Source organism: Delphinus delphis, chromosome 13, assembly GCF_949987515.2.
Source record: "Delphinus delphis chromosome 13, mDelDel1.2, whole genome shotgun sequence".
NCBI classification, from domain to species: domain Eukaryota; kingdom Metazoa; phylum Chordata; class Mammalia; order Artiodactyla; family Delphinidae; genus Delphinus; species Delphinus delphis.
In genome coordinates this window covers 73,790,016-73,814,526 of record NC_082695.1, presented here as the reverse complement: position 1 = coordinate 73,814,526, position 24,511 = coordinate 73,790,016, and the positions used below count along the sequence as shown (strand labels likewise).

The 24,511-nt window shown below is 47.8% G+C and overlaps 1 protein-coding gene across 1 annotated transcript; it reads left to right on the top strand.

Moving 5' to 3' along the window:
* The first annotated feature begins 809 nt into the window (after nt 1–809).
* CPLX4 (complexin 4) lies at nt 810–23,687 on the top strand. The gene is made up of 3 exons (XM_060029155.1): nt 810–977; nt 6,401–6,488; nt 23,460–23,687. Exons 1-3 carry the CDS (start codon nt 811–813, stop codon nt 23,685–23,687), a joined length of 483 nt encoding a protein of 160 aa, XP_059885138.1. The 5' UTR covers nt 810.
* Nucleotides 23,688–24,511: the final 824 nt, after the last annotated feature.

Here is a 24,511-nt window from a genome sequence, read left to right as displayed (position 1 = left end):
CCAGGAAGTGACTGCGTGTAAGAGGAAAAGATGACCTCGATACACACTGATGATTTGACTCGTGTTCTTACCTTCTGGATCAGAGCAGTTAAAGTATCCAGCGCGTCATTTCCATGCAGAAGTGTAACGATGCAGGAGCAGGCTAGGGTAATCCAGATGTAAGCGGAGGACCCTCTTGCCTCTTGCCTCAGTTGGGTATTTATGTACAGGACACAGTAACCGCTGAAACAGTATAGAATTCAAGCAAATCCTTGCATAGTCCTTAGAGTCCAATGAGATAAAATGATGGATCAAAGGATTATTTTTGCTTAATGAAGCATTTCGGGTTTTGAGTCTCATTGGACTCAGTTTTCAACAGGATGTTGTCCTCAAGGGCTGGAATTTGGAAATTCCACTACAGCCATATAATCGGTCTGCTCTGATTAATTTAATTGAACCAACTCTTGATGAAGCCCTGCTGGCTTATAATTCAGAAATGGGTAGGGAGAGGGATGGATAATGTGAAGGGTTTTTTCCCCTCTGAAATTAGCTTAGTGTATTAGTTCAGAAAGTAGTCGGTCGCATCTGATCGTATGCTTTGGGAATCTGAACCATCTGCCTCTCTATACTAAGGAGTTCACCTCTTTAATCCAGCTTACAGCGCACAAACCACTCTTCTGTATCATTATGCCCTTGAATAGATGAGCCTGTGCGAAGTCCTCTGCTTTTAACTGTGTTGCTGTCGTTGAAGATATTTAGAGGTTTTGTGGGGGTTTTATTTCCTTCAGGTTTTGTCTGAGTTCTTGGTATTCTTTTTCTGGGGCAGAAACAATGGCTTTCTTTATGAAAACTATGATAAGTAGTCAGGTAAAGAATTTAGGACTTGGTGGCAGGTCTGAAGAAAAAAAAGAAGAAGGAGGTACATCTGATCCTGCCGCAGCTCAGGGGATGACTAGAGAGGAATATGAGGAATACCAAAAGCAAGTGATCGAGGAGAAGTGAGTACATGCAACTTCCTTTCCTTTTAAAAGCACAAAGAAATTCATTCTGGCCAGACTGTCTTCAGCTCCCCAGTTTCTACCTGTTTGCTCTTTAGATGCCTTTCCTCGTGCTGTTTGCTTCTAACCTGAGGAAAGTCTGTTCTGCTAAAGTGAACCATTTCCTAGCATCAGCAGTTACTATGTCCTACTTGTATGAAGGGAAATGAAAAATACGAAATAAATCTGCACGTTGTCCTGAAAGCCACTGAACACTTTCTGATGCAGACGCATTTTAATTGACCTCAATTGTTCAAATGAAAAACTGTGCCTAGATAACTTTACAGTCGTCAGGAAATTCACCCTCCTAGCAAGTAGAAAGCTTTCAAATTGTGAAAATTCAGACTTTGCACTTGGAAGAGGGCCTTAAAGAACATAGAGTACAGTGTTCTTGATCTTACATGTGCAGGAAAAAAAGCCTAGAAAATACGACATGACAATTATGTCATAAAACTTGGCTTCTCAAAGACTGAATAAATGTGTGGACTGCCTATTATGAGAAATTTAAAGATGGAGAAGAGTACAACAGTGTAATGAATGCTCATATATACCTATGGCATAAAGCTGACAGTTGACATTTTGCCATATTTGCTTATAGATGATCATCTGGTTAGATCATAGATAGATACATGGAAACGTAGACAGATAGAGAGAACCATTTTTAAAGTAAATTACAGACATCACGATACTTTACCCCTAGATACTTTGGCTATATACCTCCAAAAAATAAGGACATTCTTCTGGCTATATAAAATGTAATAAAAATAAAACAGTAACATTTCAGTTGGGTATTATGGAATGTGAATATCACCATTTTTTCACTGCTGAAGACTGATCTTTAAATAAGTGTAATATAGATGTAATTTTTTAAAGTTTAAGGTAGAATTAATTTGAGTCTTAATAATCAAATCAACTGAGTATTGAAGCATCAGTCTTGAAGTTCAATGTACATTGTATGTTACAAAAGTATTTCTTTTTGCCACCGTGGCTGTTTTGCTAATGATCAATTACATAATAGTTGCCTGGGTCCTAGATGATTAGAGGTGAAAGGGTTAATGACCTGGAGGAAACTAAGAAAGCTTAAAAGCCTGCATTTAATGGAAACCTTGTCTATTGTATTTTTTCCTGAAAGAAATTGTGACTTATACAACTACCTAGAATGTATTATGCTTGGCTCTGCGGTAAATTTAAGATCAGTTTTTTTAAAAAAATGCAACTGCAAAAGTAATGTTTGTGCTAAAATAATACTTAGGCAAAAAAAGGCATCATTCCTTGGCATGTTTTAAAAAAAAAAAGAACACATGTATAATGAAACAGAAGCAGAATAGCACCAAATGTTCTCAGCTCAAGGGGCCCAATAAAAAGAAAATGGTCAGAAATATAGACTATATACCTGATATTAAAATATCACTCAGTATGTCCCAGCAATAAATCTGGTCACAGATATGGCATCTGTTTGATTAACTAATGACCTTGTTTTACTTAATTTTATATCTGGACAGATGAAAGACTGAGACAGTCAAATGGTATGGTCAGTCAGTGGATTGGGTTGTTTACCAGCTACTCAGGGGTGTGTGTGTGTTATACATTTATGTGATCAACCAATTTAAGCAATAGTAGCAGGACGATGAGGCTGGCCTGCTTTCCCATGGCAAGAGGCATGACTTCCTGTCCATTGCTTGAGTTTTCAAGAGCTTCATCACCTAGAATAGAATACAACATAAAGAAGTAGGCATCGGGGAACTATACTCAATATTTTGTAATAACCTATAAGGGGAAAGAATCTGAAAAAGAATATGTATATGTATATATATAAAACTGAATAACTTTGCTGTACACCTGAAACTAACACAACCTTGTAAATCAATTATACTTCAATAAAAAAATAAAATGTATAAATGAGAGCAACTATTACAGTGAAAAAAAAGATGATTCCAAAACTTGGAGTCAAGAAATAGAAACCAGTTTAGCCACCTGAAAATGAAAACAGGGAATTTATTTTAAGGCAAATCATGCTTCATGCAAAGATGCTTCAGCAAACCCATAACAGAAATCCCCCCAGGCCTCATATGTGCCTGAACCAGGACCAGAGCATTGCTGGGAAGCCACGAGCCCTCGTTTTCAATCTCTTGCCGTGGCTTCCACCTCAGTACGGCTGCTTTGTTCTTTTGGGGCAGTCAGCCCTCTACTTGGGCCTCTGCCCAAACCACGTGACCAGTGAAAAATGGCAGCCGACATCCCCCGAATTCACCCATTACAGCTCGAGCCACACTACTGGTCTGTTTCTCAGTCCCAAACCCGAATTCCCAGAGAAGAAAGTCCATTCATCCAGCTTGGTCCAATCCTGTACAGCCAGAGGGCGGGGCCAGGTACATAAATATAGCCTCCAGTAATGCACTTCTTTGGGCAGCTGGGAGAAGAGGTGGTGAATGTGAGCTTCACAGACGTCCCCGAAGGTGTCCACTTCTCTCTGGATCATCTTGAGCAAGGGAGCCCACTTCAAACCAGCACCATCACAAGTCCAGTTAGGCCACCCGCAGGGCATTATGGAAATCCATACCCTACCTTGTTTGAGGATGCCTCCCTCCAAACAGGGAAGGGAACACTGATCCTAAGTTGGGGCTTAGAAGGTGACCTTGTTTATTTTATTTTATGTTTTTAAATTTTTACTGGAGTCTGGTTGATTGACAGTGTTGTGAAGGTGACCCTGTTCAGCTTGTGTAAGAATCGCCGAGGGAGTTTGTTAAAAGTGTTGCTTCTCAATTGTGGGGCTACGATGGAAGCAGGGAGATCATTTAAACGGCCAGGGCCTCTCCAATCAAGTGGCCCGGCATAGTATTTATGATAGAGAAAAGTGGACAGGCCATATTCACCGTTTCCATGCCGGGCAGTAGAGGCCCAGGGAGATTGCTGAATTCAAGAGTAGCTGATTTAAACAGTGCTTGAGCAAAATTAGTCTTCCAGCCAGTGACATGCTGGAGCTGACCTACAGCAGCGTGCACTGACTCATGAAAGCTGACTGTGTTCATCTCTCCGCAATTCCTCATTCAGCGACATCAAGTTGATAGTTTGAAATCCGCCTGGGTGGGAGTATTTACACCATGGAAATTGGCAAGTTCTACAAACAGCTTCTTTCCCCAAAGAGCTGGTTGTGATACGTTTGCCAGCACACCACTGCTTCCAGCTCTTTTGATAGAATACTTTAGTCAACAGACTGCTATTTAAAGAATCACTGCACAAGATACGGTATGGAGTAATGGAACATTCGTGAAGCTGCTATAGTTAAAATGAAAGGCATGGTTATGAGAGATGCTGGGAAGGAAAAGTCTGCCAGACTTGGTGGTTTATAAATGGCAACAATGGGAAGAGAGGAGCAGATGTGTTTTCTCCCCTGGACGAAGGCATCGTTTCCAGAACACAGCTCTCTTTGGTAAGATTACAGAGAGAACATTTCACAATTGGATTCCCTGCCGTATGTTTAAATGTCCCTGCTTCAGCTGTCAAGGATTTCAAGTGCTTTTTAAAAGTTCCACATTATTGTATCTCAGAGTTCTGAATTCTATCACAATTTATTGGTGAAATTAAATGAACAGAATAATAACTGAATCTCAGACTCTCAGTCACTGAGTGTAACTGTCTTGTGGAAACACAGCTCTACAGAGATCTGAAGGAGAACATCCTTTAAAACTCAAAACTGCGGACTTCCCTGGTGGTCCAGTGATTAAGACTCCACACTTCCACTGCAGGGGGCGTGGGTTCGATCCCTGGTCAGGCAACTAAGGTCCCGCATGCCGCATGATGTGGCCAAAAAAAATTAAAAACTCAAAAATGTCTTCCACTTTGGGAATGTTGCAGAATCAAGGCAGCATGGGTGGAGACAGACCCAGACCTTAAATAGATACATGGAAAGTTCACATAAGCGTTTAATAAAGGGCATCAGGAAAGGAAGTAGAAGGAGATGCTAGGGGTTTGCTCCAAACATTTTTTTCCATAAAAATAAGTGTTCTGTAGAATTTAAAACTTAGGTCCCAGGTACAAACTATTATGTATAAAATAAGCTACAAGGACATATTGTAACACAACACAGGGAACATGGCCAATATGTTATAATAATTATAAATGGAGTATAACCTTTAAAAATTGTGTGAAAAAAGGGGGAGGGGGAAATTCCCTGGCAGTCCAGTGGTTGGGACTCTGTGCTTCCACTGCAGGGGGCACGGGTTCAATCCCTTGTCAGGGAACTAAGATTCCACATGCCACATGGTACGGCCAAAAAAATAAAAATTGTGAATCACGATATTGTACACCTGTAACACAATATTGTACAGCAACTATATTTCAATTTTTTTAATTTAAAAAATAAGTAAAACTTATGTCCCAAGAATAACACTCAACATCCTTTGTCATCAGCTCCTACACCTAGCATTTCAGAAGAACTAAATGTGTTAACCCCTAATAAATACAATAAGAAACAAAATGATTTTTAAAATGTAGCTTCTCTCCACAATGCAGTCGGACTGGGAAGCTGCATTCTTTTTTTTTTCCAGTTTTGTAAATAAAGTTTTATTGGAACACTGTCATGCGCATTCCTTTACATGTCATCTTATGGCTGCTTTTGTGCTACAAGGGCACAATTGAATATTTAAAACAGAGACACAGGGCCCACAAAAAAATCTACAATATTTACTCTTCGGCCCTTTACAGAAAACGTTTGCTGACCCCTGATCTAGAATAACCCAGGTCTGATTTTTGCCTACTCTTTTTTTTTTTTTAACATCTTTATTGGGGTATAATTGCTTTACAATGGTGTGTTAGTTTCTGCTTTATAACAAAGTGAATCAGTTATACATATACATATGTTCCCATATGTCTTCCTTCTTGCGTCTCCCTCCCTCCCACCCTCCCTATCCCACCCCTCCAGGCTGTCACAAAGCACCGAGCCAATATCCCTGTGCCATGCGACTGCTTCCCACTAACTATCTACCTTATGTTTGTTAGTGTGTACACGTCCAGAAGCTGCATTCTTAATGAGCGCTCCGGGTGATTCTGACGCTTGTGGTCTCAGGTTGTACTTAGAGAAACATAGTGAGGTCAGGTCTACATCAGGAGTAATCACCCTGCCCCTCTCCCGGGGTGCATCAGAAAGAGATTCCCAGAACTGAGCTGTCTTTGGGATTTAGGGTCTGTACTGAGTTATGATAGTGGAATGACAGACAGAGAGGCAGAAATTTGGGGATGTAGGAAAAACTCCCCTATTTCCCATTTGTCTGCCGGCAGTGGGAACTAAGAAGGTGTGTCCCAGTGTCTGGCTCCCCTGAACAGGGGCTGGAATGGCCTTGGCTCTCTTCGTCCTTTGATCCTTTATTCTGTTCTTTTACTTGTAGGATGGAAAGAGATGCTGCATTTACACAAAAAAAGGCAGAGAGGGCGTGCCTCAGAGTCCACCTCAGAGAAAAGTACAGACTCCCAAAGGTGAGACACTCAACACGGTAGACATCCAGTCATTTTTTAAGTAAGAAGAAATGGAAAGTGTTTGATTATCAGCAAAGGGTCACACTCATGGGTATATATATACACACACAGAGATGTACATATATATAATACATAAATATATTTATATGCCTTAATCGTAATCGAGGTATCTGATATAGTGAAAATAGCATCGAACTTGTTCATAAAAACTAGATTCCAGTCTTTTAACCTCTGAACTTGCATTTCCTCTCAACAAAATGGAGTAATACCTGTTTATGTAAATTTATCTAAAGACTATAGAACATCTATACATAGATGCACAATGGGGATAATCATCACAGCTGACATTTCTTGAGCGCCTGCCTAAGTGCCAGGCACTGTTCTAAGTGCTTGGCACATATCAATTCATTTAATCCTCAGGACAGTCTTGTAAGGTAGGTTTCTTAGAGGAAACAGAGGAAGAAAGAGAGTAACTACCCTCCGGCCAAGGGCCATGCTGCCAGGCAAAACAGAGCCCAGGGTCTTAACTTCTATGACATTCTTCCTCCACGTCAGAGGAACAGTCTCTTCCTTCCTTTTGGAGATGATGTGGTGGTGATGGTCGTCACCGAGCACCATCTTATCCATCCTGGCTGAGAGGACAAACTCCTGTGGGCTTTGGTCAAGTAGCTGGTCTCCAAAAGTCATGGGTCTGACTCGTAAACTAAAAACTGCTTGCAAGGACTTCCCTGGTGGCGCAGTGGTTAAGAATCCGCCTGCCAATTCAGGGGACACGGGTTCAAGCCCTGGTCCGGGAAGATCCCACATTCCGCGGAGCAACTAAGCCCGTGCGCCACAACTACTGAGCCTGCGCTCTAGAGCCCGTGAGCCACAACTACTGAGCCCACGTGCCACAGCTACTGGAAGCCCATGTGCCTAGAGCCTGTGCTCTGCAACAAGAGAAGCCACCGCAATGAGAAGCCCGCGCACCGCAACTAGAGAAAGCCCGTGCGTAGCAACGAAGACCCAACGCAGCCATAAATAAATTAATTAATTAAATTTAAACAAAAAAAACTGCTTGCAGTGCCCTCTACTGCACAACTGTTTTGACTTTGCTGCCTGGGAGGTGGGAACAGGATATGTTGACATGGTCTGGCACAGGGCTCGGATGCACTGCTCCAGGGCTTGTATCCAGGGGTGACCAAGGGCCTAGTTCCCTGCTCCCGACTCGCTTCTCACTTCCCCTACCTGGGGATCGCCCAGCTCCTCTAAATGACTCCACCTCCACCTTCTGGGTTGGCTGTCCAACTCCCCCTCCCTGAGAGAACATCTTCCACCTGGAGAAGCCAAAGAGATCCTTCCAAAGCACATGGTCTTCTCGCAGGGATGAGAGCCAGCGGGCTGGGCGGTTTAGAAAGTGCAGCTAAACCAGTTGCTTCAGTGGGTCCCCTGCAGATCCCTGGGAAAACTGACTTCAGAAGCTGCAAGCTGTAAACAAAGGGAGCGAGCCCATTGCCCAAGCAAGGTCACTGCTGAAGCCACTGAAGAGGTATAGAGCCCCGCGCCCGGGAGACATTGATCCTAAGACGGACGTGCTCACTGAGGGGGGGAAACTCACCATAAAATTTAAACTCATGTTCATTTGCAACCAATGAATTTCGAAAAGAGTGCCTTGCTTTTTGCCCACCTTATTCCAGGTTAGTACTTTTTCCCACCGGGACTGCATTTTGGGAGTGTGGAGCACTTCTAACACGGTCCCTCCGCTCCTGTTGCCTGAATTTTCTGAAGCTCCCTGGGATGGTTGGGCTGTGTTTAGCAATGTGGCAGCAGATTCACGCCACTCAACTGAAGCCCCGCCCTCCCGCCTCCCGCCTCCCGCCTCCCGCCTCCCGCCTCCCGCCTCCCGCCTCCCGCCTCCCGCCTCCCGCCTCCGGTGCATCTGATGAAAGCACCACACATCTCGTTTGGAAGGAAGCAGAAATAAAGTGCACTTGCGTGCTTGCGCACACACCCCCACACACCATCAACTGGCTGTGTCTCTTCCAGAAAGGTGGGGCTTTTTTGTGTTTTTTAAATTTTATTTACCTTTGGCTGCGTTGGGTCTTCGTTGCTGCACGTGGGCTTTCTCTAGTTGCGGCGAGCAGGAGCTCTGCTTCCTTGAGGTGCATGGGCTTCTCATTGCGGTGGCTTCTCTTGTTGCGGAGCCCAGCCTGTAGGCGCGCGGGCTTCAGGAGTTGTGGCTCGTGGGCTCTAGAGCGCAGGCTCAGTAGTTGTGGCGCATGGGCTTAGTTGCTCCGCGGCATGTGGGATCTTGCCAGACCAGGGCTGGAACCCGTGTCCCCTGCATTGAAAGGCGGATTCTTAACCATTGCGCCACCAGGGAAGTCCCAAAGGTGGGGCTTTTTAAGAATACATATATATCTGTTGTTGTTGAGGATATATTTTTGACGACTGTTCTGTTGTTTGGTGAAGATATAAGGAGAACTGGCTTTCAATTCTGGCTCTGACATCTGCAATCTCAGATGGTTTTTTAACATATCTGAGCCTCCGTTTCCTCATCTATAAAATGGGGGCAGTGATACCTACTTCCTGAGGTCTTTGTCTGAGATAATAAGGTGTGCCTGACGAGGCGAGTGCCTGATGAGTGGAAAGAGCTCCATGGGTGATCACTCTAATTGCTGTTATTATCTCTATGCACAAAAGTTTTATTTCTTGATAATAACAACCAGGGGTCTTGGAGGCCTGGGGTGGGCACACTGATGTTTGTAAACAAGGCAAGAATTGGAGGTCCCTGAACCACAAGCATCTGAGCTTTGTTGGTGAGTCCACGGTCCTGCTCACCTCAGTTCTCAGGGGTGGACACCTTTGGGCTTTGTAAAATGAGTTTGATGCTCTTCAGAGAAAAAATAATTCCCAAATCTCTGAGCCAAGCTGTCCTTTGAAACAAGAGCCTTTCCAACAGAAACTATGGGAAGAGGGGAGAATTATAGCCACATAACGTACAGATTCATACACTCCCTGGAGCGATAGTGACTCTATCTGCATAGGCTACTGCTCCCTAAAGCCAGCTAGAGGAGGGGGACCCCAAAGAAATCTATACATTGTTAACGATGGAGCCCAGTGTCTTTCGTTGCATGGGTTACTGCTGCCCATGTACCCATTTTTCTACAGCTGTTTCAAATGCACAATGCATGAGAGCCCACCTGATGTTTTCATAGACCCTGAAGGAGACCTTTGAGTTCATCTAGGAATCTAATGCCGCAGCCTCACTTTAGACCTGAGGAAACTGCAGGCAGTGGGGGAGGGGGTAGGGGTGCTGTGGCTAAGGGACTTCGCAAAACCCCACAGCTGTGGAGTGACAGAACCAGGATTGGAACTTGGGCCTCTCAACCACACAAAGGAGCATCTTAACACACAAAGGGATTTGGATATAGCTCCTTCTGGCCCCAAGGTCTCTGCTATTTCTACTCTTAATATTTGAGGTGCCCCAAAAGTTTTAGAGTGGTTTGGAGTTCCATGTGGTTTAAAATTATCCTGAGACTTTGGGGGAAACCGGCACTGCTCACTATTTCAGCAAAGTGTCGCAGAATCCGTCCCCCGGAGGACCAGGTGCATCCCTTTTCCTGCCCCTGTGTCAGCTGATGGCTTGACCGGAGACCTGGGAGTTGCTGACGCAGTTCCAACACAATTCAAGTAAACAGTGATAGTGTGACTTGAAAGCATTCCACGTGTCATCCTTCACCGCGGAGTTTACTTCCTGGTGGAGGCCTCCCTAGGGCGCTTCATAACATGGCTGGATTTCGTAAAAATGGGTGCTATGCATAATGTTGCGAGACTTTGCTTATGGTGTGAGAAACCCCAACAACAACTGCCTGCTCTTTTGTAAGCACATGGATATTCTATCTATTCCAATGTGTACTATTCATAACAATGGTAATTAATAGGAAGAATGCCATAAAACGTCACCTGGATCATATTCTGCCTTGTCCAGTTCTCACCAGATGTGGCCGACACCCCAACCTCAAGGCAGGCCTCGGGCTTGGAGTGCAGACCTGCCCCACTTCCTTTGCCTTGAGTGGCTGTCACAAGTTACATGCTCTCCTCCCACCCCTCTGAGGCACAGGGTACAGGGGGCCTTCAACAGCACCCATGGCTGGAAAGGGGCAAGGAGGGACAGACACTTTTCCCAGGCCAAGATCAGCCCAAGGGTGGCTGCTTCCTGTCTGTGCAGACAGGTCGCTCCTGTCCAAGCCAGATTCTGGCTTTGGTGTGGTACTCGTGGTAGGAGCCACTGCCCGCACAGGGACAGGAATCTGGGTCCTTCCAGCTCCCTGGTGTCCCCAGACGCAGCCACAGGGAAATGCACCCGGGCTGCCCCAGAAGAACCACCCCTCAGATGTTCTCAGTTCTTCTCCGGGGACTGTGTGCTGTAGCAAGGGCCGTGGTGGTGCTGAGGAACAGAAATAAATTTCTGGACATGACTTTTTTTGTTAAGCCCATTCTTTTGATATTAAGGACCAGATTGTGCATTTTGTTCTAAAGCGGTCGCTGCACTAGCGAGCCTGGAAAGGCCTGGTGGGCTCTGCTGTGAGCACCTGTCACGAAGCAGGAGGCGGCAGCACACTTGAGGGACAGTGGCGGGTACAGCCTGGGAGGGCAGTGTGTGAGCAGCGGGATCCTCCCCTGGCACGCTGGGAAACAGCTAGAAAACCAAGCGTTGTAGCTGTCTCCGCAGCAGCCAGGATGGTGAGAGATTTTAAAACGACTGACTGTAATTGAGGAAGCATTGAAGGAATTGGAATATTCAGCCTTGAGAGGAGATGACTTTGGGGAAATGACGACCATGGGGGATAGTCATTTCCCAGGCCCAGAATGTCATGCTTTGGTTCTAATATTTGTATCAAGCCAGCTTCTCTAGAGGGGCCCATACTGCTGGCTGGTATGGAACTGGCTGTAACTCTTAGGTCTTTCTTTAATTATTCAGAGGAACCCTTCATAGTGGAACCTTTAGAAAGCCTTCTGAAAAGTATGATGGGAATATAAGTGGTAGGTTTTCATCTCCTAGTTGTTCCAATAAGGAGCAAAGAGGCCCAGGAAGGCCAGGCAGTGCCCATGGGCATCACTGTGATTGGGAAAGGCCAGGGCCATGGCAATGTGTACAGTGAATTGGAGGGAAAGGGATGAGGGGCTGGCTGGTCAGTACTAGACCCTTATGGCAGCCTGGACAGGGCTGAGGGTGGCCTGGGCCAGCGAGGAGGTGGGGAAACAGATTCCCAGGTCATTCCTTGTGTCCCCTTCATGGGGCTTGCCATCGTGATTACTGCACTTATCGGATTACTCATCTGATTACCACGATTAAAAGGTGGTCATCATGGTACATATAGACAGTGGATTGTTATCGAGCCATGAAACAGAAGGAAATCCTGCCGTTTGTGACAACACACATGGACCTTGGTGACACGATGCTAAGTGAAATAAGTCGGACAGAGAAAGATCCAAGGAGATCTCACTTATACGGAGAACCTAAAAAGTCCAAGCTCATAGATACAGAGAACAGGTTCGTGGTTGCCAGAAGCAAGAGGGTGGGGGGGGGGGGTGTGTGGAAAAAACTGGGTGAAGAGGGACAAAAATACAAGCTTCCGGTTAGAAGGTAAATAAGTCCTGGGGATGTAATGTATAACATGGTGACTGTTTAAAGAAAAAAAAAGGGACTTCGCTGGTGGCGCAGTGGTTAAGAATCCGCCTGCCAGTGCAGGGGACACAGGCTCGAGCCCTGGCCCAGGAGGATCCCACGTGCCGCAGAGCAACTAAGCCCATGTGTCACAACTACTGAGCCTGCGCTCTAGAGCCCACGAGCCACAACTACTGAGCCCGTGAGCCACAACTACTGAAGCCCGAGCGCCTAGAGCCCGTGCTCCGCAACAAGAGAAGCCACCGCAATGAGAAGCCCGCGCACCGCAACAAAGAGTAGCCCCCGCTCGCCGCAACAAGAGAAAGCCCACGCACAGCAACGAAGACCCAACGCAGCCAAAAAAAATTAATTAATTTTATTTTATTTTTTTTAAAAAGGTCATCAAAAGACATGAGTAGGACAGACATGGTATCGTCATTAGCAACGACCATGACCTCAGGATAGGCGGGCACATGGGAGAAGCACACACTCCGCCCCTTCTTCTGGCCTCTCTCAACTCTTCCCAGGGCAGGTGTGGATTCCTACACTGCCGCGGCTCTTTGGCTGCTTGGTCCCAGGGTCTGAGCTGCATTTCTCTTTTTTTTTTTTTTTTTTTTTTTTTTTTTTGCGGTACTCGGGCCTCTCACTGTCGTGGCTTCTCCCGTTGCGGAGCACAGGCTCCGGACGCGCAGGCTCAGCGGCCATGGCTCACGGGCCCAGCCGCTCCGCGGCATGTGGGATCTTCCCGGACCGGGGCACGAACCCGTGTCCCCTGCATCGGCAGGCGGACTCTCAACCACTGCACCACCAGGGAAGCCCTGCATTTCTCTTTTTATTAAACATTTTTGATATACAGAAAAGCACATATCATGGGTGTACACTCAATGCATCATCATGAAACTCACGCAAATCAAGGGACTTGCCCAAGGACTCAAAGTTCCCCTGAGCCTCTTTGGTCTTTTCCCAGTACTTCTTCATGCTCCATTCTTCCCCCACCCCCTCCAAACCGTGTGTCTCCACCCAGGATGGCAGACTTGAGAACTGAACACAACCGTCTAACAAAGAAAATGGTGCTGGGTGGAAAGCAAGGCTCACCAGGACCTTATTGGGCTCCTGATAACAACCTTCCCTCCCCTCGTGGTTTGCAGAATCCTCAGCCCTGGTGCCATCTTATAAAATCCATGTTGGGTAAACAGCTGAACTAATACTATTAACAACCCACAGGCGGTTGGACACATTCACCAGGTCCTCCAGCTAACGAGGGGGGACCCCTGGGGGCCTCATTCACAGCTCGTCATGGTCACTCGCAGTGGTTACATAACCGGCAGGAGCGGATTCTGGGCCCCGTCCCCTCACCCAGGCCCAACGGAGAGCGGATTTGAGGAAGATGTCTTCCCAGGAGCCGTCAGGTCTAATGAGGATAACTGTGTCACATTTTGGAATTAGAACTGTATTTTCTAAAGAAATTATTTGGCTGGTGTTTCCTGTGAAAAAGAGTTTCAGTCGATTGCCGACGGGGCAAAGGAAATGTGGCCTCTGAAAGGAGGAGTGTAGCCCTGGTGTCCGGCAAACAGCACAGGCCTCCTCTCCGGGTTTATTGTTCACCGTCAAGGTCAACCCTGTTGGTCGTACCCTTGTCTTTGGATGGCCACTTTTCACTCATCACATAAGGAGTCAAATAAATGCAAGCATCAAATCACAGTAATCAGACGTGTTTGTGGGAAAGTATATCCGTCGTGAGGACGTTCACGTCCACCCTTATGTTGGTTTCCTCTGGTTTTCAAATTCCAGGTAATCAGGGGACTTCAACTGCCTAAAGTAACCCATGATGCTCATGTTAGATTTGGGTCTCATTCCACTAATGATCGTCTGTCCTGTGTCTTCAGCGTTTCCTCCCTATGGGCCTCTCCTTTATAAAAGAGGTCAAGTCTCTGCCAACCAAAGCAAACAGCACTTTGAACGTGGCTTTCTGGGCATCTTCCTAAATTACTTGTTCCCACTGCTCTGCCGAAGGCTGCCTCCTGCCGACGCTCGGCGGTCGGTCTCAACGCGGTAGATGGTTCCTCTCTTTCCTTTGGGGACCTCCTCCTGGAGCAGCTCTTCCTGGGGCAGAAATTTCTTTGCCTCCTTTAGCTCATTGCTTCCTCCTTGGAGCCCTCTCTCTCCTCAGCTTCTGGATACGACCCTTCTCATTCTCCTTCTCCTGAAACTGTTCCTTCTCTGTCTCTTTCAAGGGTTACCCTTCCCCTGACTGCCCCCAAATTTCCAAATATCCCAGGTTGTTTCCTCCATTGCCCTTTGTCCCACTCAAGCCATCACATTCTCCCTGAATGGCTGCGTCTTCTATTGCTTTCACCTGCCACTTAGGTGTGTGTTGATGACTCCAATCTATCCCGCCTTCCTAGACCTTCTCCCTAAATTTCACCGCTGCGTCCACCTCTGCTCGGGCACCTCTTAGCTCGGATCCAGGACAGACACCGATCCTCCCCCAGCCCTGTGCCTCCTGCAGGCTCCACCTCCACCGAGGGCTCCCCCCCAGCACTCCCCCTGGAGTCACCCTTGCCTTGTCCCTCCTCCTCCAGCCCCACATACAGCAAAGCACCAGGTCACCGTCATTTCACCTCATAAGTCATTCTCAGCTCATCCCCAAGTGCAGGGCTTGTCACTTCTCAGCAATTTTACTACAATACGTCAAGGAGATTGTTGACTTTCTCTTGCTTCCCTCAGAATTGCAGAGTGAGGTTTCCAAAATGCAAACTGATTCTGTTCCTCCCGTTTTTTATATATATATATATTTTTTAATTTATTTATTTTTTATTTTATTTATTTTTGGCTGCGTTGGGCCTTCGTTGCTGCGCGCGGGCTTTCTCTAGTTGCAGCGAGTGGGGCTACTCTTCATTGCGGTGCGCGGGCTTCTCATTGCGGTGGCTTCTCTTGTTGCAGAGCACAGGCTCTAGGCGCGCAGGCTTCAGTAGTTGTGGCACACGGGCTCAGTAGTTGTGGCTCGCGGGCTCTAGAGCGCAGGCTCAGTAGTTGTGGTGCACGGGCTTAGTTGCTCCGCGGCATGTGGGATCTTCCCAGACCAGGGCTCGAACCCGTATCCCCTGCATTGGCAGGTGGATTCTTAACCACTGTGCCACCAGGGAAGTCCCCTCCTCCCCTGTTTTTATAAAAAAAAACAACAACAACGAGGGTTTACCATGACTTTTCAGAATAAAGTCCAACCCCCTTGGCCTGTACACCATGATGTGGCTCCTAACTTTCCAGCCTCACTTCTTGCTCCCCCTCGCCTGGACTATACCACTCTCCTGCTTCGCGTCCCCTACACCCTGCTCCCTGTGACCTCTTTCCTTCCTGTAAGACGTTGGTCTAGTGCCACTTCTTCCAGAAACTTCCATGACCTCCCTCCCCTCCCCCTCCTCCATGCTCGCGTAATACCTGAGTGCATGTCTCTTATGCCATCTTTCCAACCTGAATACTCTCACCTGCTGGACTGTGTGCTTCTTAACAAAGGGGCTGAGGTTTTGTCTCTGTCATCAGGGCCTTGCGTGGTGTCTGACATGCAGAAGCTGCACACACACACACACACACACACACAAAAGGTTTGCTGAATGATCGATGTCATAGGGAAAAAAGGAAAACAGAAACACACCCAAAGAACAAAGTATCAAAAACAGCAGAAGGAATCTATCAGCCATAAGAGTTACATTCAGATCAATTTTCATGAAAAGAACAAGACTGGATTCGACATTATGATTTTGTATAAAATACAGAATTACTTTATATAATAATTAAGATGTCATATGTTTTTGCAAATAGAGGCAGTAATACATTTTAAATAAAGCCACAAGATTTTTCTCTGAAAACAAAGGTGCCCCTCTTTCTAGCCAATTCAAAATGTATATGTAAGTCAAGCCAAATTAATAAGAGAAAACAGTTCCACAATGAACCCTAATCCTATTAACAGAATTGTCAGTCTAGGTTAGTCATTGAAAAATAATGTCATGCTCCCTGCTGAGCTATACGATTTAGTTACACCTGGTGTTTGTCTGCTGTATTAAGGGCATCGTTCACTTTGAACAAAGATGAAGATAGAAGAAAATCTATCAGTAGAGTTTCTTTAAACGTAATGCATTGAAAGCTCCATTAGAACTGAATTTGAAAGTTGCCTCTAACAACCAGATTGGATTCTGTGAAGCTTTCTTTGCCCGCCTTCTTCAGGTCAGGAGCTCTCAGGGCTGCCTGGCCGGGTCCCAGACACTGAAACCTCCTGCTTCTGAGCAGCTGTTTCTGGTGGCAGCACAGGGAGGCCATCAGAGGCCCATTAGGGGCTGTCCCTTCCCGCTCCTCCCTTTGCTGCCCTAGTTCGGTTGCTCCTTTTACTCACGCCCTTGAAAGAGCCGTGGATTGAAGGTCCTGGGGGGAACCTGGGAAGGGAAGAAAGTCATCGGATCTGGATGTGTCGCTTAGCCGCACTTTCTCACTTAATCCTCACAGCCACCCTGGAAGGTAGGTAGATATCATCTCCCCTTCATAGATAAGAAGAGTGGCTCAGAGAGGGAATGGGACTTCCCGAGGTCACACAGCTGGTAAATGGCAAGATTCAACTCCAAGCCAATCCGACCCACTGGCCACATTTTCCTGCGAGACCTGGCAGCAGGGCTGGTTTCTTGTCCCCTAACAAGCAGAATGACATTTATGCAAGTATCTTCACCTCCCAGGACCTCGGTTTCCTTATCTGTAAAGGAGAGGCTTGGACAAGCGGCCTCTAAGAGCTTCTTGAGTCCCTCTGGAACGTCTGCGTAAAGGAAAGAAGTTTAAGATGTACACAGTGGGGACATTTCATCCCACGAGGGGCCCTGTGTGTGCACCCTCTCAATCAAACATTAAAAACTGACGGCTGGGAGACTTCCCTGATGGTGCAGTGGTTAAGATTCCGCGCTCCCAGTGCAGGGGGCCCGGGGTTTGATCCCTGGCCAGGGAACTAGATCCTACATGCATGCCGCGACTAAGAGTTCTCATGCCGCAACTAAGGAGCCCGCCTGCGGCAGCTAAGACCTAGCACAACAAAATTAATTTTTTAAAAAACTGAAAACTGTATTCGAGGAGTCAAATCCACAGCCTCTGTCCCATTCTGGGTGTGCTGAGGGCTCTTTAAGTAGCTAAAGAGGGAAAGACGGTGTGGTATAGCAGAAGTTGCAGCTAGCAAGCCCGGGACAAGGTCTCAACACCAACTCATGCACTAGAATCACCCGGGGAAGCTTTTTAAAAACTCTATTGCCTGGGTCTCTGCCACAGATCCCTAGAGCCAAATATGGGGGTGGGGCCTGACCATCGTGGTTTTCGACACTTTACAAAGGATTCAGAGGTACAGAGAGGGTCGAGAACCACTGTCCCCAGGGAGAAAACATAAACTCAGTTCTTCAGCAGCATCTGATCAGAGCAAGGATGAGGATTTCTGCTGAAGCCTAGCCCCCAAGGGCCTCACACCCACCTCCCTCCTGGTCCAGCCCGAATTCCTCCTTACTTTCGGCAAAGCAGGCCATGCCCCCTTTTCCTCGCTATAGAGGCGTTTTTTGACTGGCTGTATCCTTCGATCTACACCCCACCCTCCCAATGTCTTGTAAGCTCCAGCAGGATGGGAGCCAGGGGATGCTGTCACCTTGCCTAGGGGCCAGCGTGGCTGCCTCACTCATCACCAGGACAGTGAGGGGTGGTTTGTGAAAACAGGTAACTGCTGACATTGGAGATCCTCAGAAATAGGTAAAACATCAAATATTAGATCCACTCGTCCACAGGAAAGAAATCCATTAATCCAGCGGTTTGGTGTCCTGTGGACCAAAAATAAGGAAACAAAGCAAAATCAAAGCTACCTTGTATCAAACAGACTGGTGTGTGCTTGTACACCAAGCTTGACTGACTGGACTCTTAAGTGGTAAATACTCAGCCTTTTGATCATATAACCGTGTAAGATAGTTTATCATCAGATCTCCAGTTTGGTACAAGATGAAGGCCAGTTTATCAAGATGAGGATGTAGGAAGTCTGAATCCAGCGTCGTGCTTACCCTTCAGAGAAAGGTCAGAAATCAGTCACAGGGAATAGCAATGCAGGCTACGGGGCTATTTAAATAATGGGGCATTCAGCACTGGCAATTAAGATTATAAATCTGGTTAAAAAGCAAGAGATTAAAACTGATTCTGGTCAGCCAGCATAAAAATAATTAGCTCTTAACTGCATTAAACAATAGCGCAAGTTGATAAGCTTTCTAGAAAAGAGACTTCTGAAACAGAACCCCGAAGAATGAAGTATAGCCTATAGTTCCTCTTTATATGCTGGTTCACTTCACTTTTTCCCTCACTCACTCACTCATTCATTCATTCATTTATTCACCTACACCACGGTTCTCCGCGCCAAACTTCCCCTCCCTCCCTGGAGCTGATTTGTATTGGCTGTAACTGCGTTTGTGCTCGTGGGCTGTGATGAGGCATTGCTGCCTTTTCCTGATGCGTGAACTCTGTCAAAATATTCCTAGCATTCCCAACCTGGAGCAGCAGAAAGTCAGGAGAAGACTTTCATTGTGTGGATGGTAGACAAGGTCCTATCGGCAGGGTGGTTTGTCACGCAAGGGAGAGACAAGGCCCAGGGTCCACGGTATAAATCCCATAGATGGGCCTGAATTGCTTGCTCTGTCCCGATTTGTTTCTTAAGGGCTGGTACTCTTCCACCCTCTCTTTCACTGTGCACGCCTTCTTTCTCCCAGGGATCCTTTCAGCAGGGATCTTGACGCCGTGCTGCGCTTTTTCCTCTAAAATACTGTTGGTCCAGAGCGGAGACGCTTACAAGGCCGTTTCACAATATGTCTCGTTCAATCTGCTCAGTAATCCTCTGAGGGTCCCACCTGGTGGGCATCAAATTGTAAGGTGACTTGCCCAAGGTCACGCAGTGGGTGAAGGACAGACCCGGTCTCCCGACTCTAAACCCAGTCTTCCCACTGTCATAGCCCCCTCTGCAGATAGGGGTCGGGGTTGGCTGCAGCTTTTTGCAAAGGGGAGGGACCCTAACCCTTGGCCTGTCCTAGATCTACAGGTGACCCACAGTGCTAATGAGTCCGGGAGTTCAGGTTTCATTCCAGAGGACTTCATTTTGTCCTCTAGACCTGCCTGGTTGTCTTACGCTTAGTTACGATGTGCCCAGGGCCCAGCCCAAGAAAATTGATTCCAGGACTAGAATCATCACTTGCAGTAATGGTGCTTTGATGCACAGTCAGTAGCGTTGTCCTTCCAGAAGGATGGTGGTCACAGGACTCTCTGACCACAGCCATTGACCACACCCAGTGCCGCCCTGAGGCCGGACAAACAGCACCACCTGCCCCCGGCCCTGCGCTTTAGAAGACGCTCCTCTGTTCCTCCACCAGCCACACCTTCACAAGGGGTGAGAAGTCTGCGGCCAAAGGCACAGGCCTGCCCACACCCCTCTTGTAGACCACACTCTGGCTGCCCAATGCCCTGAACTCCCTGCCTAAATGCATTCTGGGGCCTGCCCAGGCCTCTGCACCAGGTCTGTCCTCTCGAGGGTACACTGAGCTGCTGGCCTGAGTACCACTGGGCCTGAAAAGTAGGGTGGCGGTCTGCATACTAGAAACCATACACACAAGCTTCCCATGGAAGGATGGAACCAGGGACTGGGGGAAAAAGAGGTACAGGTCTAAGCCAGGGACCTCTATCAGTATTTATCCTCTGTGTCCCACAAACATTAGGGTGAGCCTGACAAGGGGTAAGGGGAGCTGGACCCTCTGGGCAGGTTTCTCCCAAAATTGAGGGCCTAGTGCTAAAAGGGAAATGAATAGGCCCAGTTTGCTAGGAACGCTGAGCCTCTGGAGTGAAGGTAGGGAGGGTTCATTCCCAGGCCAGAGGTAAGGGGCCAAGAGAGCGAGGCCTTCTGATGGGGCTGAGCACCACGTGCAGAGTCAAGACTATGCAGTGCAAATCCCCCTCCCCCTCCCTCTGAAGGTCATTACATTCAGGAGTATCTACCTTTAATTATATATAATTATATATATGCTTAATATTTTCCAGATAATTCACTTATCATTTAATTACTCTTCTGTAACTCTTAGGCAAATAACATAACCCCAATTTATAAATAAGGAAATAAAGCTCAGAGAGGTAGTGTTAGGTGCCCAAGGTCACACAGCCTGTAAGCGGTGGCAGTAACCTTCATGCTCAGGTAATCTGATTCTCAAACCAACACTTGACCTCTAGGCTGCACTGCCTCCAGTGGAGAGTAAACATAAACAAGTCAGTAGCTATGAAACAGAGCTCTTGACAGTAGAGAGGGCCTGCACATTCAAGTGTTGTTAAGGCTGCTATAGTCCCTGACAACGGGCTCACCGAGTCATTCAATAAACATCTATTGTCCGTGGCGACACGCCAGACACTCCGCTGGGTTCTGAGACTTACTGATGAGTAAGTTACAGCCCCCTGTCTTCACGGGATGTGGAGCGGGGCTTCTTAAACTTTCGCAAGCACCAGCATCACCAGGAGGGCTTGCTAAATCACAGATGGCTCGGCCCACGCCCCCAGCTTCGGAATCAGCAGGTCTGGGTGAGAATGTGCTTTTCTAACAAGATTCCAGGAGATGCTGCTGTGGCTGGCCCCAGGACCCCACTTTGAGAACCACTTGGCTAGAAGTTGTGCCGACCCAGATCCCCTCTGTGAGTTGGGAGGCAAAGTGGAACCCCACTACCCTCCCTTCCCTGGGCCAGTGGAAGGAGGTAAAAATAAACCCGAACTGGTCCAAAGCGGCGGAGGCAGAACACTGAGCTGCCTGGTGAAGAGGGTGCTGGGGAGCACCGGCCCGGGAGCCCTCCTGAGTGCCTTGGGTCTCTTTGGGCACCAACTGGCTGGCTCGCTGGCCCTTTGGCCCCTCTAGCTGCCTGTCCCTCCAGGCCCCCAGCAGCTACTCTGTCCATGTGCAGAGATCTTATTACGAACCAGAGGGGCGGGGGTACCAGAATTCCCAACAATGCCTTTGCAAATCGCGTATGTGTGGGCAGGGGTCCCGCAGTTATGTGAACTGAGAATCACCAGGAAGCCCTGCTTTCCCTCCCGTCTCTGTAAAAATGCCCTGAGGACCATCCTCAAAGGATGCCTCAAAGGGCAACCTCGAGGGAAGGTAAATAAAAAATAAACAGAAATGGAGGATTGGCTGGGAGCCCCTGGGGATTAACTAATTAATCCCCACACCAGTTTGAAGAGGAACTAATTAATCCGTTAAGCGCCTTGAGGGGAAGAGGCCTGGCCAAGTGCACAGAGAAGCTTCTCTCACCTGGGGAGTCGCCACTGAGAGTCGCCATTCCCAGGGGTCTCCAGGGAGGGCCTGGTGAAGACCACGCCACCCAAAGGCATCCTCGTCTTCTCAGCATCAGAAGTCGGCCTCCCGAGGTGGGGAAAGAAAGCAAGGGAGTAAATACCAAGAGGGAACTCTGTGGAGGGCAGGGCAGGTAATCTAGAAGTTTCGCGTTGGAAGGTGAGCCGCTGAGCTCCATGACCGCGTGTGGACAACACAAAAAAAGAGCTCAGAGCTGCTGAACAGGATCGGCAGAGACACCACGTCAGATCATTCCAGACAAAACTGAGACTTCTCTCTTGGGCTGGCTAACTGCCTCTGTGAAGCTAGCTCCACTGTGTTGGCAAAAGGAAAATAACTGAGCAGGGGCCAGCGATGGGGGAACCTGTCCATCACGGCCGAGCTGAGGCATCCGCCCTGGTGCCTCACATCCTCATCTGTCGATGGTGCCCTGGGGCTGCCAACATGATGGCATACCCTGCCCAGAGGGGGTTTTTACAACCTCATCCTGAGCGAAGTTCACATTGTTTTTGCCTAAACTGAAGTTTTCTGGGGGGAAAATATCAAAAGTCCTTTGCTGCATTTTGTAACAAATTATGTCAACTTTTAATGTTCAGAATAAATCTTTTTGAGTTAAAAAAAAAAAAAAGTCGGCCTCTCAACCTGTTTCTGGAGCCAGGCTTGCTGTCACTTTACCCAGAGAACCAAATAAAAGGAGCCCTGGGGAAAGGCTGTGGTCTCCAGCCTCTCGAAGGCCATGGGAGACGTCTGGAGCTACAGAGCGTCAGAAGTGGGGACTTGGCGGGTGCCCAACAATCAAATCAATGCAGTCTGCTTAAGACTGAGATGATCATTTTGCCTTTGTGTGGGTTTTCATGCCCTTTGGTAACAAATTCCAGGCTGGTCACCACATCCTTGAGGTGGGCCCTACAGTCTGCTTAGATCTTTCCCACCACTTAGACCACAAGATCACTTAGATCTTTCCCGTCATTCGCTTTTCTGGTGCTCTTTTTAAACTTCTGTGTCCCCAAAGCCCAGTTTCCCTCACGTCACAACCTCAGAAATTTATATCTGAGACCTCTCAGAAAATTATATCCAAGAGCAGTCATCTGAGAAAGGAAACCCTTGCCTTTCCCAGAGAAACTTTTTCTCTAGATTCTTCTCTGTTACAAAACAAAGGGCTCTGCAGCCTAAGGGTAAAGGGATTTCCGAGGCCAGGCGGCAGGAACTAAGAGCTCGTGGGACAGCCACAACTAGGACCACAAAAGGAAATTGTAAGGCATCGGCGACACGCAAGGCTAGACGGTGCTGGACGATTCACTTAACAAGCAGTGCGCCAGACTCGCTTCAAGGGTGATAAGGATGTAAAGTTGAGTTTGAGGCGATTCTGTGTCTAGTAGAAGGGAGGGAAGGGGCGATGGTTAAACAGCCGTTGCCCCTGAAGAGAGATGGCTGGATCGAGGGAGCACTGTCTGGCCCTGTGAACCCAAACCCCACCCTCCAGAGTGGGATCCCTGAGTCACAACAGCCTGGGGCTGATAGAAAACAAAGCTTGCAGAGCTGCCCTGAGGCGGAGTTGGTTAAACTTTTGGGGCATCAGCACGATAGGAGAGGGATTCTTCAAATGCAGATCGCTGGACCCCCACCCCGGAGTTTCTGATTCAGTAGGCCTAGGGTGGAGGCGGGGAATTTGTCTTTCTAACATGCCCGGTCCAGGGACCACACTTTGAGAACCACTGTGCTAGAAGGTTCCAATCGACCCAACTGCAGTGAAAGGTGGCGGGGGGCGGGGGTCTCAACCGGCATGTCTGGCCTCCATAACTGGTACCAGGCCCAGGCTCTGCTGCGAGGTGGCCAAATGTTCCATTCCCTCCATCCATCCGCAACAGACCTCTATCTCCCTGCTGCTTTCAGGATTTGTGTGTTTGTTTTAGAATGGCTTCTCCATCTCCGTGTTTGTTTTGCCGCACAGAGTGAAATGGACGAGAACCAAATCCAGATGGCTGGAGATGATGTGGATTTGCCCGAAGATCTCCGGAAAATGGTAGATGAGGATGAAGAAGAGGAAGAAGATAAGGATTCTATTCTCGGGCAGTTACAGAATCTCCAGAACATGGACTTGGATTCCATCAAAGAAAAAGCCCAGGCCACCTTCACGGAGATCAGGCAGACAGCGGAGCAGAAGTGTTCTGTGATGTGAGGGGCAGGGCAGGCATGGAGGAGGCGGCCAGGTGAGGGTGGAGGTGACCCCTCCCCCGTGGAGCATCTCAAACCACATAGGCTTTAACGCAGTGAACAGTTAGGAAAACCATAGGAAAAGCTCTCTACAGACACATAGCTTGGTTGTTCTAAATGTTCCCGGTAGAACGATTAGCTAGCACCTTCCAGCAGGAATCATACTGTCCTTTTAGTTATAAGTGTGGTCAAGCATGACCTTTCAGCTGTGAGTGATGCAGAACACACCTCTGCTTGAAGATCTTTAGGATAGCCAGGAAGAAACAAAAGCGAGTGGCATTTCATCCATGACTTCCTTCTTAGAGGGCAAGGTCTCACCCTGTCCAACAATTAGCAGGACTCCAGGTCCCTTCAGAGAAAGATGTGGAAGGTCAGGGCGCCCACTGGGGAGCCCAGGCTGCAGGCTCAAGGGCTGTCAAAGATCACACCACCTCTCACTCCAGGCTTCTTGATGTCGTTGATGCTTCTTGTCAAGTTTTGCGTGACGCCAAGGAGCAGGGATGGGGTAGAAGATGAGAAGGAGGCAGAGACTAGACTTCGCCAGCATCTGCCTTGGAGACCATCGTTCTAGAAGCATGTGAAGAATGGATGTGGGTGGAGGTGGGAAGTTGGGGGGAAGGGGAGGTGGAAGCTAGAGGCAGGGGGGCAACTGGAAAGGCTACCGCTGTTTCTGTATTCAGTGTCATCTCCTCTTGAACTTGGTGATAGCATGGGGACCAAAAGGGTGGACAAATAGCGTTGAGATGTTGCACCCATCTCTGTGTGTGTGTCTCTTTATCTCTCTCCTCC